Raw genomic sequence first — 18,167 nt, 5'->3', positions numbered from 1 at the left:
TCCATAACGCCTTAATAGGGCTGCTTTACTGGCAGCAGTTTCTGTTCAATTAACGTGGACATTCACAGCATCCACACCAGGACAATTTTCTTTTGAGGACATGACTCACAGATGACACTTTATCCAGAAGGGCCTTCTTGACCAGAAAGACTGCAGCTCTTATCATGTTTCTTAGCTCCTCCTTTGGGGTGGTGGGTGATAACTCTGAAAGCTTCTTGTACACAGCCAGGAGAGCATCCTCCCTGTAGGACCAGGTTTTAGAATACGCCCCAGCCACCTGGAAAAGAAGAGAGGGCAAAGATTAGCGTAAACGATATCACATATATCAGTTACGTGGGTTATTGCAGCAGATGTGGAAAGAGATTTGCATATATGCACACTGTATAGAGATCATATATTACAAACCCATACAGTATATCTGCCAATATACATTTATTAACACAAACATTTTTGAAAAGGATCCCTAAAAGCTGCGCTAATCAATATTTCTTATATTATCAATGAATCAAATAACTATGTGGAATGTAAACTGTTAGCTGAAAAAAACCTCTGATAAAACCAACGGTACGATACCTGCCCAGCACCACACGGCTGACAAGACGAAGTTAGAAACTAGGTAAAACAGAGCTGAGCATCTTGTAGCTGCAGAACTAGATATTTTTATCAGGAGTTGATGGAAACCAAAAAAGGAGAGTGAATATGAGATTCATTGGTATGCCTGTATTTTGAATTTTCTTCTCTCTGGTGGACAAACTATATAATGTTACACCTTTGTTAAGGAACATATATTTGGTATTAGTATTTGATATAGACTCCAGCATCTTCTTACTTATTTGTAAAACCCTTAGTTAGCTTAGCAAGCCACGTTTTCCACCTTTTTTTTTTTCTCACCAGGCTTTCTCCAAAGACTTCTATTGGAAGGCCAGCCTCTCTCTGGGCCTTCTCTGTCAGGGGCTCTGGCTCTCCGCTCATCTCAGGGCTGTGTGGAGTCCCTTGGGCGTCAGGTTGGTGGGAGAGCTGCTCTGCAGGGCTCAGAGTGGCCTCCACAAGCCGTTCTTTCCCCTGAAGGGCTGGTAGCGGCCTCTCATCATAAGGCACACTGGTACCCTGTCAGAACAAGACAACAGCATTGATATTTAAAGCCTGGGATACAAAATGTACATACAGAACATAATTTATATTTAATTCATAGGTACTTCTTATATATTTCTCAGCACAAAATAATACATTTTTCAGAGATCCCTCTGTTCAAACAAAACCCATCTACACTTTCAAGTCTGACGAAGATAGATAGAGATCCTTTTTAAAAATGTATCATCTCTACCCTTGTTCTTTTCACTAACTCTCACTAGCATTTGATGACTGAATAGGTCAATCCCTCAACAGGATAATGACAATGAATGTTTAACCCCATCTATTCAAACCCAAGTTGCACTGTCTCCTGCACCCCAGGGCCAACTGGCACCATGCTGCCTCGTACAAGGCTCAAAGCCCTGCCTTGAGGCCAGGTTGACAGGCGCTGGAGGCAGCCAACTGTTGCACGCTTTTAATTAAATAGTGAAACCCAAACCTGCAGTAGGGCCGGTCTCAGTAGGTGGTTAGTAAAGCAAAAAAGCCCCCGCTGGTCATAATCTCCCTGTGTGCTCCGTGTTCCAACATTACAGAGGCTTAAGGCAGGAGACATATTCCCAAGGTACGACAGTAAGCTAGGTTATTTTTACAACAATAAAGGAATTCATGCAAGCAGAATAAACTACAGATACAGCTGTCTACAACTGGATCATTAAATGAGAAACTGGGTCCATCCATATTGTCTTCATTGTAATTGTTTTTAAGTGGCTGCATGTGTTGGACATGTTTAATGCTGTTTAAAGATGTTTTGATGTGTTGCATCATCAACGTATTTGATAAAGTGTCACTTACGTCTATCTTAGGTAGAGCAGCAGGGGTGCACGGTGTGTCAGGTTGGCTGCTTAGTTTGGGCAGAACATTTTCTGTGTCTGACTGTTTGTTCTGAGGAGCGTTTGTTTTTTTCCCCTTCCTGAATGTGTCTGTGGACACAAGGGGCTTGGTGGGGACTGAACGGTGACCTGGAGAAGGTAGAAGGGAGGGAGGATCCCGGGCTGGGGATGAATCTGCAGCCTGTGTTACCTAGTGTCATGGTGGAAAAACAGAACAGAATTCAGTTTAGGCAGAATAAGTCACAATTTTTTCCACATATGTCATCATTTCTCTTCTTGTTTAACACCAACACCTCGGACAAAGATATTTCTTTTCCATGATGCACACAGTCCCTCTGCTGTTACTACACAGGTGTAGCGCCATCATCAGTAACCGTTGACCACTGACCATTGCCATGTCCAGCAGGTTGTGGACTTCCAGCTGCTGGTAGACGCTCCTCCTGTACTCCTCCATCAGCTCCTTCTTCTTTTTGGCCAGGTCATAGTCTTCCTTTTCGATGGCACATCGCTTCTCCACATCATATCGAGCCAAACGCTCCCCCACCTGAAAGAGCCCGGGAAAAGAAGCGGTAAAGACACAGTGAGCCTACAGGTACACGTGGGAGCAAGGCAAGGCAGTTTTATTTATATAGCACATTTCAGCAACAAGGCAATTCAAAGTGCTTTACATAAAATATTAAAAAGCAATTAAAAACAAATGAAAAAAAAATAAAAAGATAAAATACGAGAATAAAATTCATAGTGCAGTATAAGAAATTAAAGAAAGGAAACATCAAAAAGAAAGGTCTTCAGCCTTGATTTAAAAGAACTGAGAGTTGCGGCAGACAGCAGGGCTGTTGAGTGAGTCTCCTCATGGTCTCACGTCTTCAATTTACATCAGTGTGTGCCTAGATTGACTAAAACTCTTTTTCTTTACAGTTTAAGGGATTGTTTGCCGTCATCTGCACTTATCTTGGAGGTGCAAGTAGAGCTCCTGCTGATATTTCTACTGCACTTTATTACACAAATCATTATTTTCACATTTGGAAAGATACTGTTCTGTTCATGAGCCGGTTTTGGTCCTGGTCTAAATTACAATTTCATCTGGTGTTGTTCTTGGTGTGGTGTTTTCTTAAAGAATTACTCCAGTTTATTACAACTTTGATCTTATTTTCATGCTAATATTGTAATCACCAAGTTAATTGCTGAGATTAGTGAATGTAGTGACGTTACTAAAAAGAAGTTCAACAAGGCAAGAAACATCAGCAGTCAAGAGATGGGCATTTTATGTCATTTCAACATTCATGTACTCACATTGAATTATATAGAGTACCCGAGTTGGTTACTCGCAAAAACAATTGAGACACAGCCAGTGAAGTGATCCCGACTGGTCCTGGCTAACGCCGCCATGCTAACCCGCCTAACTGCTAACGTTACCAGAGGACCAGGCAAGCGGGCCAGGGCTGTTTACAACATGTAGCCTGTTCAGCGGCCGTAGCCGACAAGGGTGAGTTATGTTAAGCCAAGAGAGGGGCGCTGTAAATCGGTACTATGAGTTTGCAGTGTGTTTAGCGATTGTTGCCGTAATTCTAAGCCAATAAAGGTTGTTCAGTTGGGTGGAGAGGACAGCAAGGTAGTGTTATTTTTTAGCGGTTCTCACCATAATTCTAAGCCGAAAAAGTGTGTCTGTCAACGTGAACTTCAACTCTGGGGAGGAGGGGGCGGGGGAGACGACTCTCTCCAGTATTTTGAATTTGTACTGCAGTAACTATTTTAAACACTAGCTGTCAGTATTACATATTGTAACTTTAATCTGGCTAAATCCTCATAACGTTTACAACCTGTCTAATGATACAAATGCTTTTTTCCGCCTTGGACCTCATCGTGAGCAATTTAGGCAATTACTTTGGTGAGCACAGAGTTATCATAACCAAGAGAAACAAAGGCCAAAATTACACAAACAAGACTGAAATTGTAATTATCTAGAATCGAGCTCAAGCTGGTTTGGAAATGGACTTGACACAGGCAGTTCTGCCCTGCACAGTAATACAGCCCTGGTGCTGCATAACAGTGAGTGTGCCACATGGTGAATCATTAAGATTTACAGGCTGGAAATATGACAACAATTTCCAGTAAGTCTGGAAACTCCATAAATCTGTAATAAGTTGCTAATCAGGTGCCAAGCGACACAGTCTGAACAGTCTTTGTGATTCTTTACTCTCTTTGGACAAACTTTTGGTGTAATAAATACGGTTTCTCCAATTTATATTTGGGATCTCCAGAAGGAAATCAACTATAAAACATACAATAAGCAACAAATCATTGTACAACGAGTTAAGATTGATGTTAAATAAGATGCAGTTATTGCAGTTAAAATGAGTAAGCTAGTTTAAAAAGGTGGGTCATGGAATCCAGTACACAGATAATAGTGGGTAGTAGGGCTGGGCAATATATCGATATTATATCGATATCGTGATCTGAGACTAGATATCATCTTAGATTTTGGATATCATAATATCGTGATATGACATAAGTGGTGTCTTTTACTGGTTTTAAAGGCTGCATTACAGTAAAGTGATGTACTTTTCTGAACTTACCAGACTGTTCTAGCTGCTCTATTATTTACCCACTTAGACATTATGTCCACATTACTGATGATTATTTATCTAAAATCTAAGTGTGAAGATATTTTGTTAAAGCACCAATTGTCAACCCTAGAATATCGATATCGAGGTATTTGGTCAAGAATATTGTGATATCTGATCGCCCAGCCCTAATGGGTAGTGAATTCCAAAGTTTAGGTGCTGCATGGGAGTTATGATTGCACTGCTGGCACCCCCTATAAGATAAGATAATACTTTATTGTCTGTTATACAAGGGTTACAGAACATTGTATTTGATAAGGCTCCAGTCACAAAGAGACATTCACACGGACATATAAAAAAACAAGACATGGGGGTGTTAAGGTATCAGCTGACTGTGGTGTTCATTTTGTGCTGTTCAATATGGCTATTGCAGAGGGGATGAAGGATTTCTTGTAGATTTTTTTTCGGGCCAGTGGTACCTTAAAACACGGGATGGGGGGAGCCAGTTATTTTGGCAGCGTGATTCACTATGCGTGAGAGTCTTGTTTTGTGTTTGATGGTGAGTTGGTTGTACCAGGAAGAGATATTGAAAGTGAGAACTGATTCAATGAGGGAGCGGTAAACCAGAGTTAACACGTCCTTGCTGATCTGAAAAGTTCTGAGTTTTCTGAGCAGGTGGAGACGTTGTTGTGCTTTTTTGTATGTTGTGTCTGTGTGTTGTGAAAAGGACAGGGAAGTGTCTATTTCTGTGCCCAGGTACCGGAATACCTGCGCTTTTTCCACTGGCTGACCCTGGATGCTAAGTGGCTGGAACCGAGGTGATGCCTTATCTCTGCCCCCATAGCATAGCTCCTTTGTTTTTGTAATGTTGAGCTCCAAGGAGAGCTCAACAAAAGTTTGGGACAGATTGTTTACAACCTGCTGGTAGCATATTTAAAAAGTGCCATACCTTGACTGTTACACAAAATGTTGTTGTACACAGAGAAGAGGATTGGGGATAAAACACAACCTTGGGGGAGTCCAGTATTTAAAATAAGCTTTGTTGATTTAAGCCTGTTAAAAGACACCTGTTGTGGTCTGTGCAGCAAAGAAAACATTTGAAGATCAGAGAGGTAATGTAGAAGTTTTTAATGCACACCGTATTAAAAGCTGAGGAAAAGTCCATGAATAAAATAACCAATAGTCCAGGTTTTCTGTCTAAAAGTGAGAGGCTTGCATCCTCCACACCACGTCCTGCCCTGTAGGCAAACTGGAATGGGTCCAGCTTGTCTGACACCATGCCTGATAGGATGTTACAGACCACCCTCTCCATACATTTGCACAGCACAGATGTTAGTGCCACTGGTCTGTATGCTGAGGTTGATGGGTGGTAGAGCCAATAGAACTGCTTTTGTCCTTCCTTTGTTTTATCATGTCTTTTCACATAACCTGTGACACCAAAAACCACCCTCTGATATCCTGTGGGTGTAATGACATGGGACTTTCAGCATGACTTCCTTGCCAAAGGTTTTGTCTGCAATGATAATATGCCATACCAACAAGGTGCTACTGTGTGTGTGTGTGTGTGTGTGTGTGTGTGTGTGTGTGTGTGTGTGTGTGTGTGTGTGTTATTTGGTTACCAAAAGGCTTGTGGTTAGTGGGAGAGACAATACCTAAGGTAGGGATGGGTATCAAACAAAGAATGTCGATACCGATACTGAAACCAATACCGATACCACTTTATAAAATCCATTTTAACAAAAAAGGAACTACAAAATTACGGCAAAAGTCTTTATTTATTTATATTCAGTTCCTGTGAGCCCCGTCTCTGTGCGTAACGTAGAGATTTGTAACGTTGGACAGCAAATTACAAGCATTATTAGGCGAGGCATTGACGATGCATTTTTCGATACTCGATACTAAGGAGGCAATTCGGTCGGTGCCTAAAAAGTATTGAATTCAGTACCCAGCCCTAACCTGAGGACCATCCCTGCAGCTGTTGAGCTCATTAAGAATTCATGGTCAGCATGGTAACGCTGTATACAAAGGAGGTCAGTAACAGGAATCTGAACAATGTTTAACAACTACTGTTGAAAATATCACTGGATATCTGGAGAGGAAATACAAGCCTCACAAAGAGTTGAGAGTTGCATAAGAGAAATTATTATCAGTAGCAGTGGGTGGGATGATGATATCTGGATCTGAATTATTTCCTTATTACATATATAAATTTGGTCATTGTTTTCAAAGTAAAAAAAGAGCTGGCAAAAGCCAATAGAGATAACATAATAGTAAAGGAGTCCAGAACAGTGGTGGAATACATTTTCAGATGTTCTTTACAGAAAGAAAATAAGTAATATCAGCTAAGTAGTAGTGCTCATTGCAGTATGACCCCCTATCACTGTTTATTTGTTACATACCAGTAATATAATAGTAGATTCTTTTTTTTTAAGATTCTTTTTTGGGCTTTTCCACCTCTATTCGACAGGACAGATAGGTAAGAAAGGGGGGGGGGGAGACATGCAGGAAACAGCCACAGGTCAGACTCGAACCCCGGACCTCTGCCTCAAGGCACAAACCCCCAAGCACATGTGCGCCTGCTCCACCCACCGAGCCAACCTGGCCACACATAATAGTGGATTCTTATTATAGATAAATTCATGTGTAAAAAGCATTTTAATGTTGTAGCTGGTCGAGGTAGTGCTAAGGTCCACTATGTATGTACATACTGTTGGGGTAGCAGTAGTAGTAGTAGTAGTAATAGTAGTAGTAGTTGAGTGGTAGTAGATGTACTATATCCATAAAAATGCCTCATATTTAAGATCATCATATGTTTTGTGTAAATAGTAACTATAACTGTCAGATAAATGTAGTGGAGTAAATAGTACACTTTTTCCCACTATGATGTAGTGGAGTAGAAAACTAGTAGAAATTGTATTTATGCACAGTTCTTGAGTAAATGTACTCGTTCAAAGTTCTAGAATAAATTCTGAAGGTAGAGATCCCTGTATTTTCTGCCAAAATCGACTTGCCTTTTCCCGGGAAAAAAATACTTCCAGTAACCAGGGAACTAAAGCATATGTGTGTTTGTGTGTCTGTGCACCTGTATATTCACGTTCTACTTTGTACTGAAACAAAGGCACATTCTCCAGACCACATTAACACAATGCAACTGTCATAGATAAATACTGAAGTCCACCCTGAAATTGCTGTTATGGTACCTGCATCAACTGTTCTGAGGCAGCTCGTCCCTTTACTTTTCACACTAAAATTGCAGTTTACAGTCCAGCTGTGTGGGGAAAATATTCTTTAGAATGAATAACTGAGTGAATAATCACATTGACACCATTGTCATGTCTGTGTTTAGTATAGAGCAAGAGCCAGTTGGCGATTACTTTAGGTTAGCTTAATAATAATATTGTAACTGTAATTAAGCCTCTTTTGATCTTTTGAATGCCTTAAATATTAGTTTTTGTAAAACTTTTTCAGAATGTGAGTAACAAGAGACAACACATCCTAGTATTTTTTATGCATACTGCTCAACCATGAGAGCAAATATGTGGTGTCAATGTATTGTAGCCACCCAGTCTGCCTCCCAGCAGCTACAGTACCTTTTGCAGGTCTGCAATGGCCTGCTTCAGATTCTTAGCCTGCTCGTATTTCTCCTGCCGGACCATGTCCTGCTTCTTTTGGTCCAGGAGTCGGATAATGTGGGCAACTTCGGGGTCCTGGTACATGTCGAAGGCCAGGTCGTCCAAGGGAGAGATAGACTCACATTTACTGGGTGCAAGACAGGACACAAAAACAACATTTTAAACATTGAAACATTTCTTTCGTTCTCTCAGGTCTGAGCTTGTTACACTTGTGAAGCGTTGTAATAATATAAAAAAACAGAATAGCTGATTTAGTCTCTAAATTCCCTTGAGATAATGCCAGTGTACAGTAGAATACATGTGTCATCATCAGTTACATGGGCTCAGTATTGTGCAAATCCTGATCAAAGGGGAAAAACACTGACCGACCCCCAAGAAGTGAGACCCTGAGGTGAACCGTCCCTTGGGGGTTGATTTATAAAAAAGAAAAAAAGAAATATTTCGCAATGTGTTTTCCTCTTTGTACGGGCTGCCACCTGCATTGTCTTCAAATATGAGTGACCTTGAATGCCTTATTGGTTGGCTTCCAGACTAAATGGCTTTGTTGAACAATGTTATTGTCACAAGACAAAGAAACCCGGGTTCAATGGCCTAGCCTCACCCCATGAAGGTCGAGTCCAAGGCGACTTCCAGCTGGGTACTGTTGAGGTAGTGTTCGATCAGCTGCTCTCTGCTTGGCTGGGGGTAAACAGATGGACAAATTACACACACACATGCATACTGTATATACTCTTGTATTACTGTGCTCAGAAAGATCTGCTAATTGTTTTCTAAAACCATTAGCTTTAAGGTGATCTTCAACTTGACCCTTTACCTTAACCTAAAACTGACCAAAACATCATCCTTTCAAAAGTGAGGGTCAGTCAGAATGACTTTAACAAAAAAAAAACTTTGGACCTTAAAAATGACAGTAATACAAGCACACACACACACACACACACACACACAGACACACACACACAAACCCAAATCATTAATCAGCACCTCCAGGCTACGGCCATGTATGTAAACTTGTAATCCAATACAGTATGTACACTGTGAACATCACCTGAAGCGTTAAGCGGCCAATCTTTATAAGAACAGGAAACAGTGTCTACTAAAGACATAGGCCTAATGCTGTACTTCATGAGGACCAAAACAGCATTTAATATGCAAACTTCCTGCTTGCCATAAGTAGGAACACAAAACAATACTGCAGAGTGTATGATTAGATGAGTCTGCAGTGCAGACTTATCTAATCATACACTATGTAGTTCTTCTGCCTGAAATTATAAGCAAAATATATTCCAAGAGGATAAAAAGCAGCCAAATATGTTTTAATATGTCACTATTTTCGATAGTGGCATATTACTAAGAGGAAGCAAAAAATCTATGATGGATAGACTGATGGTTTAATATGTTACTGACAAAAGGAGACTACTTATAACATAAAATTTAAAAAAATTTTAAGTGTTAATGTCACATCATCTTCATTAGTCATCAACACCAATTAGCTCTGATGTTTTTGTACTGGCCATAAGCACATTTTTGTTTCATGCATTACAAAAAACTCTCTCACTACTTTCTGCCTCCACTCAATTATGATAGAGGTGAATGGAATTTAGTATGCAGTATGCACATCATTCAAAAATAATAGCAATAATAGCATAGCAATAGGCAGTGATTAGTTTTCTGAAACTACTCTGCAACAAAGAAAAACAGCCCCTATGAAAAGTGGTGACGATGTGTTGGGTAAATTATTTAGCATAACAGGGCACCTCAAAGTTACCGGAATAACACACCTCTAGGCATTTTTCCCGGAGCCGGGGCCCATTTTGACATATCATGGTACTTAATAGAAAAACTAAGAGAAAACCTTTGACCTCCATAGAGCAGATTTATATATGATGGAGACTTAATGGAGACCATGAAGGCAGCTTCAGCATCTCTGTGACAGCGAAAAAGATTCTATTTACCATCAACCATCCCACTTTTTCAATGCTGTAGCTGTGATCACCTTGAACAAAATTCCATACACCTCCATTGCATTGGAGTGGACGCAGAAATCTCAAGACAGATCTGTGTGGCTAGATACCCCCTAGAGGTAAGAGAAAATATGTCTTTTTCTTCATAATTTGGATGATTTGACGCATTTAAAGCAGCACATACTTAAATAAGCTTTCACCCTGTATCCATACCACAGTGTCCCTCCACAGGACAAACGCAACATCCACTCACAGAACAGATATAAGAGAACAAGCCGACCCTCCAGGCAAGATCACTGCCGTGGTTGAGGTGCTCAGAGTCGGATTAGTGGAGCAACAATGCACAGCCTGTTCGCTTGAATCTGTGCGAGTGTGTGTTCATGTCTGTGTGTGTTTGTGTCCTCCAAAACCTGTCTGTCTGCAGGGCTATCTGATTACACTGGCAAACTAAAGGCCTCCTGTGTGATTACATACTGTCCTCCCTTTGTGTCTCATTACTACATTCCTGACACATATACACGAACCTACGCGCACACACACACAAACACACAAACACACACACACACACACACACACACACACTGTAGTGTCTTTGGATCAGTCAATATTAATAAATACTACATAAAACACCCATGCAATATACAGTATCTATTATATTTATTGTACTGGATTTGCATATATGTCCATCCCCATTAGTATTATTACTTTGAATTCTAACAAAAGACATAAAATGTATAACTTTGCACTGATCCAATAACATCATAACAGGAAGAGAAACATGATCAGAATATTTGTTTTGTTTTATGAAGTTTTAGGAAGAATAAATAAATGATATATGATATGTGAGGAACACTTATTTCACCTGTTCTGTTTAATGGACCTGTTTCCCATTTTAGCGTGCCAAAAGTTCAAAGTGTCAGTGGATGGATGAGGAAACATCAATCAACCCCTTTTTAAGTGACTGATGACACAATGGCTCACAAAACCACAGCACAACAGCCCCACCTAATGCTGTGTGGATGAAAGTACTGAGATGGGTGACGGGTGAAGAGAGTGCCCACTTACAATAGTGTTAAATGCATTGCCATCCAAAGAATCTCCCAGAACATTAATGGCAACCAAAGCAACCTGAAATCATAAACAGATGAGGTGGTTGAACAGAACAGCAAAAGAAAATAAAAAATCTATGCATGTGGTAAATGGGTGTAGTGGGAGGTTAATAATGACATATTTTACTGCAGTTTAAAGGATGAGGCTGGTGATATTCTATATTTGTATTATTATCAACAAATCACATGAAAGCCTGGGACCAACAATGAATTGATCCTACTAACAAGTTAGGGCTGGGCAATATGGAGAAAATCCAAATGTCACGATATTGTTGACCCAATACCTCGATATCAATATTGCGGCGATATTGTAGGGTTGACATTTGGTGCTTTCACAAAATATTAGATTTCGAAAGATTAGATTTTTTATATATAACCATCAGTAACGTGGATTTAATGACTATGGAGCCTTTAAAACCAGGAAAGACAACACTTATGTCATATTACGATATCCAAAATCTAAGATGATATCTAGTCTCATATCACGATATCGATATAACATTGATATATTGCCCAGCCCTATAACCAGTCCCTCCAGAAAAACGTGATTTTTCAACGAAAGTTGAAAAATTTTGCATTTACTTCACACAAGAGCAGCCATTTTCCCCTGTTGCCATGGGAACGTTATGAAGTGATGTAATTGAGCGATGTGAACATCATTGAAAAGCAGGGTGTTGGGGGGAATCACTTTTTTCTCTTTTTCATCAAACCGCAGTTTTTGCAAGTTCCCGCAAAGTACTGCCTGTGTAGACAAAGCCTGATCTAACTTATTTCTCTTCAGTGAGCCACAAAATGTTCCTTCATTATGATGAACACACACACTGTCATTTGTTTTGAGTCAATCGCACATACACCGTCCTGCTGCTGTTAATACTGATTTAAGCACCAAATGTGTATTAATCCGCTACTGAAAGTTAGAGCGCGACCGATAAAGGATTTTTAAAGCCGATAGATACAAATATTTGGTGATTTAAAAATCCAATATATCGGCCGATATATATATTTATTATTTTTTTTAATCCAGAAATGCGTAACAAAACATAAACAGAGTTCCCTAACATTAGTTATTTGTAGTTATTTATGAGTCCTCTCTAAAATAATATGATAATGCAGTTTAAAATTGTTTTATTGTCACAACAGAACAGAGGAACATCAAAACATATTAAAGTTCTGATAAATAAAATGTATAAAAATACAAACCTGCCAACAGGGACGTTGTAGAGCGCCCTCTGGTGGACAGACTATGCAAAGCCAACACTCATAACATGGTTGAAGAGTGTTTCATCCGTTTTTATTTAATTTTTTAAATATTCATTTATCGGCCATTATAAATGCCGATTCCGATAGTTTGGAAAATGCCTAATATCGGCCCGCCAATATATCGGTCGGGCTCTACTGAAAGTAGTACTCAACAAATGCACTATTTACTCCTATTTGAGTAATGTGTGTCAAAAACAGCAGTGCCAGACTGTTTGAGGAAATTGTTTAGCCTGATAAAAAAATTAAACTATATACTGTATGTGTGACCTGATTTTACAGATTGAAATTTTTAGCAGGAACAAACGGGACTTGGGACTGAGTGCCACAGACAAGGGAGGGAAGTACTGAGAGACGGACTAACACATTGTTAGTTCAAGTCTTTTTATGGGATTTGTTGACAATAAGGAGAGTACAGAAGAACCAGCCTCATCCTCTGAGTAAAAAAATCTGCATAATCTGCATCCTTTTGTCCAATCTGTAGTCACATTTTCAAAACCCTAAACACAATTAGCCCAACATCAGTCTGTTCAGGCCATACCATTAACACGATTCATGTTGTTACCACAAAATATGCAGCATTTCTGAATGATCATTGGAACACTGAGAAGACACGTCGGTGAGGAAGAAACGCCATCAGGAAAAGGACTACCGTTGATGTGCCGGGTCAGAGTGGAGCAAATATTACAATGTGTTCTGCAATTTCAAGTGCTGGTTTGGTCCTGCAGTAATGCCAGATTAGTCCCTACAACACTGATCGACTTCTTTTGTATTTATATACTCCACCAATGAAGCAGAGAGGGAAAAGGTTGGAGGAAACACGAGGACATTTGTTTTTTGGGGCATTTTCTGTCTTTATTTTTGACAGGACAGATGAAGACATGAAAGGGGAAAGAGAGGGGAATGACACGCAGCAAAGGGCTACAGGTCAGAGTCGAACCCGGGCCTGCTGCATCGAGGAGTAAACCTCTATATAGGAGCGCCTGCTCTACCAACTGAGCTATCTGGGCGCCCAACACAAGGACATTTGTGATTGCATGGGACAATGTAGCATTTCACCATGCACATGCAATCACAAACTGGTTTGCGGCCCATCCAAGAACGGTTTCCCTTTTCCTAACCCCTTGCTCGCCTTTCCTTAACCCATTGCGGAATTTTGTTCTTCCTGGATGTGGAAGGTGTATGATCATCGGCCACATGACCAAATGTCTCTGCTGGATGCAATGGATGCTGGCTGCAGAGACATCTCAGCTGATGACTGCCAGGGCTGGATAAGGCATGCCAAGCGTTTCTATCCAAGGTGCATAGCGAGAGACGACATATTGTAAGATGTGATGTAGATGAGAACATGTGGCCAAATGCTGAAGATCGCATGGATTAGAACAGTACTGTGCATTTTTGTTTCGTTTTCCCTCCTGGGCCTATTTTGTTTCACTGTAATTATATGTATGTATTTGACATTATTCTTACACATTTTGAACCAAAAGCCACGTAGGTTGGATTATAGGTTGATCACAGGCTGCATTTTCTGTTGTTAGTAAAGCTCCTCTTGGGGGCGGGGGGGGAACGTGCTAGTGTTTTGACCAAATTATTTGCTTTTGAGTCAGGTATGTCGTGTTTTGATAGAGTTAGTGAATGAAGAGAACGTTGTTTTTTGTAGATGTAGAGTTGGTATTTAATGAACAAAATGTGGTTTTGAGCCAACCACATTAGCCTATTTGACTAATTGTGTGAGGTCAGTGTGTTACTGTGTTAAGAGTTTTGAAAAAGTATCTTAAGTATAGGTGAACACTTAAAAACTGTATAATTAAACATAATCCATCATAAACTATATATTACTATAATTTTCTCTCAATCAACTAAATGATTATACAACTAATCATTTCTACGCATGCACTTTTGAAAATGCAAATGAAGCTTATGCAGTTGAGGATATAATTGGCAAGATGATATACTAATAATACATGTATTCTCAAGATTGTCTACTAAAGCAGTTTTTAAACACATTTCAAGGGAAGCCACTCAATTTAATATTGGAAGGCAACTACGGAACATGTTCGAATTAAGCTGAAATGTATGTTTTCTTTAACATACTGTATATATCAGTCACATTTACATGTTCACATGTCACCAAAAATCATCAATTTAATGACACCTAGGGTGGGGTGCTCTGGTCTGTGTTGCTACTGAATACCAGGCTTAGTGCTGCTACTGGGAGCCTCCTGCAGCAGAAAACATGACAAATAATTTCCGTGCTTCAAACACTGGAAGAAATTCCAGAAAAATAGGCAATGACTTTAAATAATCTGAAAACACTAATTTTAGAAAGACACGGTTTACAGAAATGGCTGCTTCTATAGCTGCTGTTATTGGTGAGATACTTTTAAACATGTAACCTAATTCGTTCTGGAAGGCAACATTGAGTAAAAAACTTTTTACAACTGCTCACAGTTTGGATCAGTCTTCTGCATCAGACAAAAGTTTTGAAATAGTAGTGTCGGTGCATCGTTACCGTCTACCTGATTGTGGTGATTATAATGGTTGACATGGCTCCTATGGAAGGTTATTCTCAGGTATGTTCCGATGGCATCTACATGGACTGATTTCAGCTCCCGAGCTTTGAAGCCTGTCTTCTCATTGTCCGACAAAGACACGTACCTGTGGTGAGAATAAAGTGTTGTTTTTCAGTCCAACTCTATGCTGACATAAGCAATACTAAAATACACTGCCACCTAATTTTTTGTGATGATGTACTGTACATATACTTGTTTGTTTGTACTTTGTTTATCCCTGTGGGGTAATTCATACTGTAACTAATAGCTCTTAGACTATCAAATGCCTTTTGGAGATCCAACATGGCTTTGCCATGGAGCTTTTCTGCATGAACGTCTTTCCTGGAGTGGTTAGATACACTATCAAAACCAGTACTGCACAATATATAGTTTTTTTATCGTCATCCCAATATCAACTGGCGCAATATACATATTGCTAAAGGTTGCGACGTATCGGAATAGACACTTTGAGATTTTTTAGGTAAGTGGAAAGACAATATCAGTAGACAACTGCACTTTAAAGTGTAACGGTCATTCTTTTTAGTGGTACCTTTTATTGTCAATTCAATGTTCAATTTGTTTAGAAATGATTTCCTTTTATTTGTTTTAAATTCAACAAGCAATTTGTTGTATTTTAGAAGAATAATGAAAGCAACAGAAAGGCGTACATTTTAATATATGTTAATTTATCGCAAGTAATATCGTTCAACAACGTTATCGCGTATCGCATATTTTCCTCGTGCAGCCCTAAAAGGAACTAAGCTGAATGTCTGGAGAGCATCATCACCAGGTGCCTAAGCAAGACTGTCCCCACCAGAAAAAGCCATTTCACTTGAGCACTTAAAAACAACTTTGTGTATGCTGCATCATCCTAATCTCCGAAACGATCTTGCATTTATCTAATGTGCAATTATAGAAAAAATACACAAAAGCGTGGAAGTCAAAACTGAGCATGACCAAGTCTGGAGTCTCACCCGAGTCTGCGAAGCTGCCCAGGGAAACCTGATGTGCTGGTTTCAGGGAGGGTGTCTCCAATGTGGAACTCCACCTTCGCTGGGATCAAGTACTGGTGGGCCAGCAGCTGCAGTTTCCTCACTCTACTTCTCTCCACCAGCTGGAGGGTGATGTGCTGAGGGTAGGAGCAGAGCCTGCGGAATATTTGATTCATACAATGTTGAGCTATTTTAAGAAGGTAGAACAAAATGATGAAAAACTGCCAAGGTGTGTATTGCTCTTGCAGCTTAGGAAGACACAGAGCTGCCATGCATGAAAGTGACATGTTTTTGAAAGTTAAGTGCTGTGTTAATGTACCTGCTGGATCTCCAGCCATTGACTGTGGGTGCATGGACCATGAGCTCCTTGGCACTGAAGTTGTCCTCATGACTTGAAGAGTTGACCACAATGAATCCTATCTTTCTGGGCATCCCTCAAATGGACACTGATAGAACACAAATAAGAAATGTTATTCTTTTAATATCTAATATTTAATATCTGAAAGAGGAAAGAAATTCAATTAGTGACAATGATGAGTGTGAAGATGCCATTGAGAGTGAGAGCCTCTGTATTGTATGTCTAGTTTAAACCAAGAAACTATGTCTTTTTTTAAGTCTGGGTATCAAACATCTTTCTTAACTGACTGAAATGTGTCCATTGCACCAAGTAGTGTTAAGGACTGAAAACTGGCATTAGATGTCTGGTGAGACATTCAGTCAAGTTTACTTTACTATTCTTTGAGCAGATGGTTCCAGATTCAAATGTTTACCAATTTTAGACTGCATTCTATAAACATAGTGTTCTTGTATGGGTGCTTGAGTTCAACATTTGAGAACGTTAGCTTTTTTTTCTGAATGAAAAAACAGTTTTGTAGAAACAAATGTGTATATTTCTCAAGGTAAAATAATGAAAAAAGTATAGTTTAGGTATCAGTAACCAAACTCAGGTATTGTATCAGCACTACTACTGACACATGTACCCAACCATGTGTATAGAATAATCTCAAGGACTGTCACAGAACCTACTCCATACAACGTTAAAGCACTTACAACAGTAACATCACTAGTCTTGAGCGAATGAAATGGTATTCAGCAATTACACATCAATGACTACTTTTAATAAAGAATAGAATAAAAATATATTTATTTCATTCCATAATTTACAGAACAATAACAGAATATATTAACAACCTTTGGTACCGGTAGCAATGTTAACTTGTACTTTATCATGTATGTGTACTGAATGTGTATTAGTAGTAGCCTATGTCAAATGCAAGAGGCTTAAAGATTTGTTGAAGGGTTTATTTGGGTCACAGTAGACCTAAAATATTAAGCGGCCAGTTTACTGCATGAGTTTAGCGTATGGTTCTCTTCAGATAAAAAAAACAATCTTGGAAATGGCTTACACAACTCTCTTGGGTAGGAGGAGAACAGAGAAGCCCTTCTTACTGAATTGAACATGTTGGGCGGGGGCATTAACGCTAGCTAACAGTTAACTACTCAATCAGCCAACATTGCTAGCTAACGTTAGTCGTCTTACAGGAACATAGCTGTATTCTAAAGGTATTTTGACCGGCTAAAATTCAAAACAATGTCCTGACTGCCGTTCGTTATTTTCTACCTTTTGTAGCTATACCTTTTAGAGTAAAAAACATTTTCTTGTGGGTATTTCAAAGATATCTTACCACAAACATCACCGTAATGTTGACAGCTCGTAGTCCCATCTCATCTCCATAACCACCGCTGACAACAACCAGCGCGGACATGCGCAATAGTATGACTGTCGTCAGTCGCAATGGGTTGTGGTAAATGTAGTTTTACACGCGTACAAGTAGCTTTTAAAATCAGCACTTATTTGTATATTTAACTGTTCTGGGACCCACCTCTGATTGTGTTATGTTTCTGCCTACCTCTTTGGCTACTATTATATTGATAAACATTCAAAATATATTTTATAATGCGTTTTCACAACTTCTTCCTGGCCCACGGGTGGAGCACATAGACAGTAAAAGAAGCAGAACATCGTGCCTGTTACTACAGGAAGTCAAACATTTGCCTCCAAAATAAAGCGGTAACTTTGTAAACTCAGTGAATCTGCAGGGGCGAGCAAATCTAAGACTCGTGATATAAATATTC

The 18,167-nt window shown here is 39.6% G+C and overlaps 1 protein-coding gene across 2 annotated transcripts in view; it reads right to left on the bottom strand.

Annotated features, from left to right (window-relative positions):
* cep104 (centrosomal protein 104) overlaps positions 1-17,795 on the bottom strand; it is a 44,622-nt gene extending 26,827 nt beyond the window's left edge. For both annotated transcript variants that reach the window (XM_028581811.1, XM_028581813.1), the window contains exons 1-11: positions 17,717-17,795; positions 16,351-16,477; positions 16,014-16,187; positions 15,007-15,145; positions 11,187-11,249; positions 8,759-8,835; positions 8,116-8,284; positions 2,350-2,505; positions 1,924-2,151; positions 892-1,107; positions 110-277 (exon numbers count right to left, since the gene is read on the bottom strand). In XM_028581811.1, the coding sequence (XP_028437612.1) occupies positions 110-277; positions 892-1,107; positions 1,924-2,151; positions 2,350-2,505; positions 8,116-8,284; positions 8,759-8,835; positions 11,187-11,249; positions 15,007-15,145; positions 16,014-16,187; positions 16,351-16,463 (1,503 nt within the window). In that variant the 5' untranslated portion in view covers positions 16,464-16,477; positions 17,717-17,795. The remainder of the gene's footprint in view (positions 1-109; positions 278-891; positions 1,108-1,923; positions 2,152-2,349; positions 2,506-8,115; positions 8,285-8,758; positions 8,836-11,186; positions 11,250-15,006; positions 15,146-16,013; positions 16,188-16,350; positions 16,478-17,716) is intronic.
* Between the last annotated feature and the right edge of the window lie 372 nt (positions 17,796-18,167).

This window comes from Perca flavescens, chromosome 7 (genome assembly GCF_004354835.1).
Source record: "Perca flavescens isolate YP-PL-M2 chromosome 7, PFLA_1.0, whole genome shotgun sequence".
Taxonomy (NCBI): Eukaryota; Metazoa; Chordata; class Actinopteri; order Perciformes; family Percidae; genus Perca; species Perca flavescens.
This window is presented reverse-complemented; position numbering and strand designations above follow the sequence as displayed.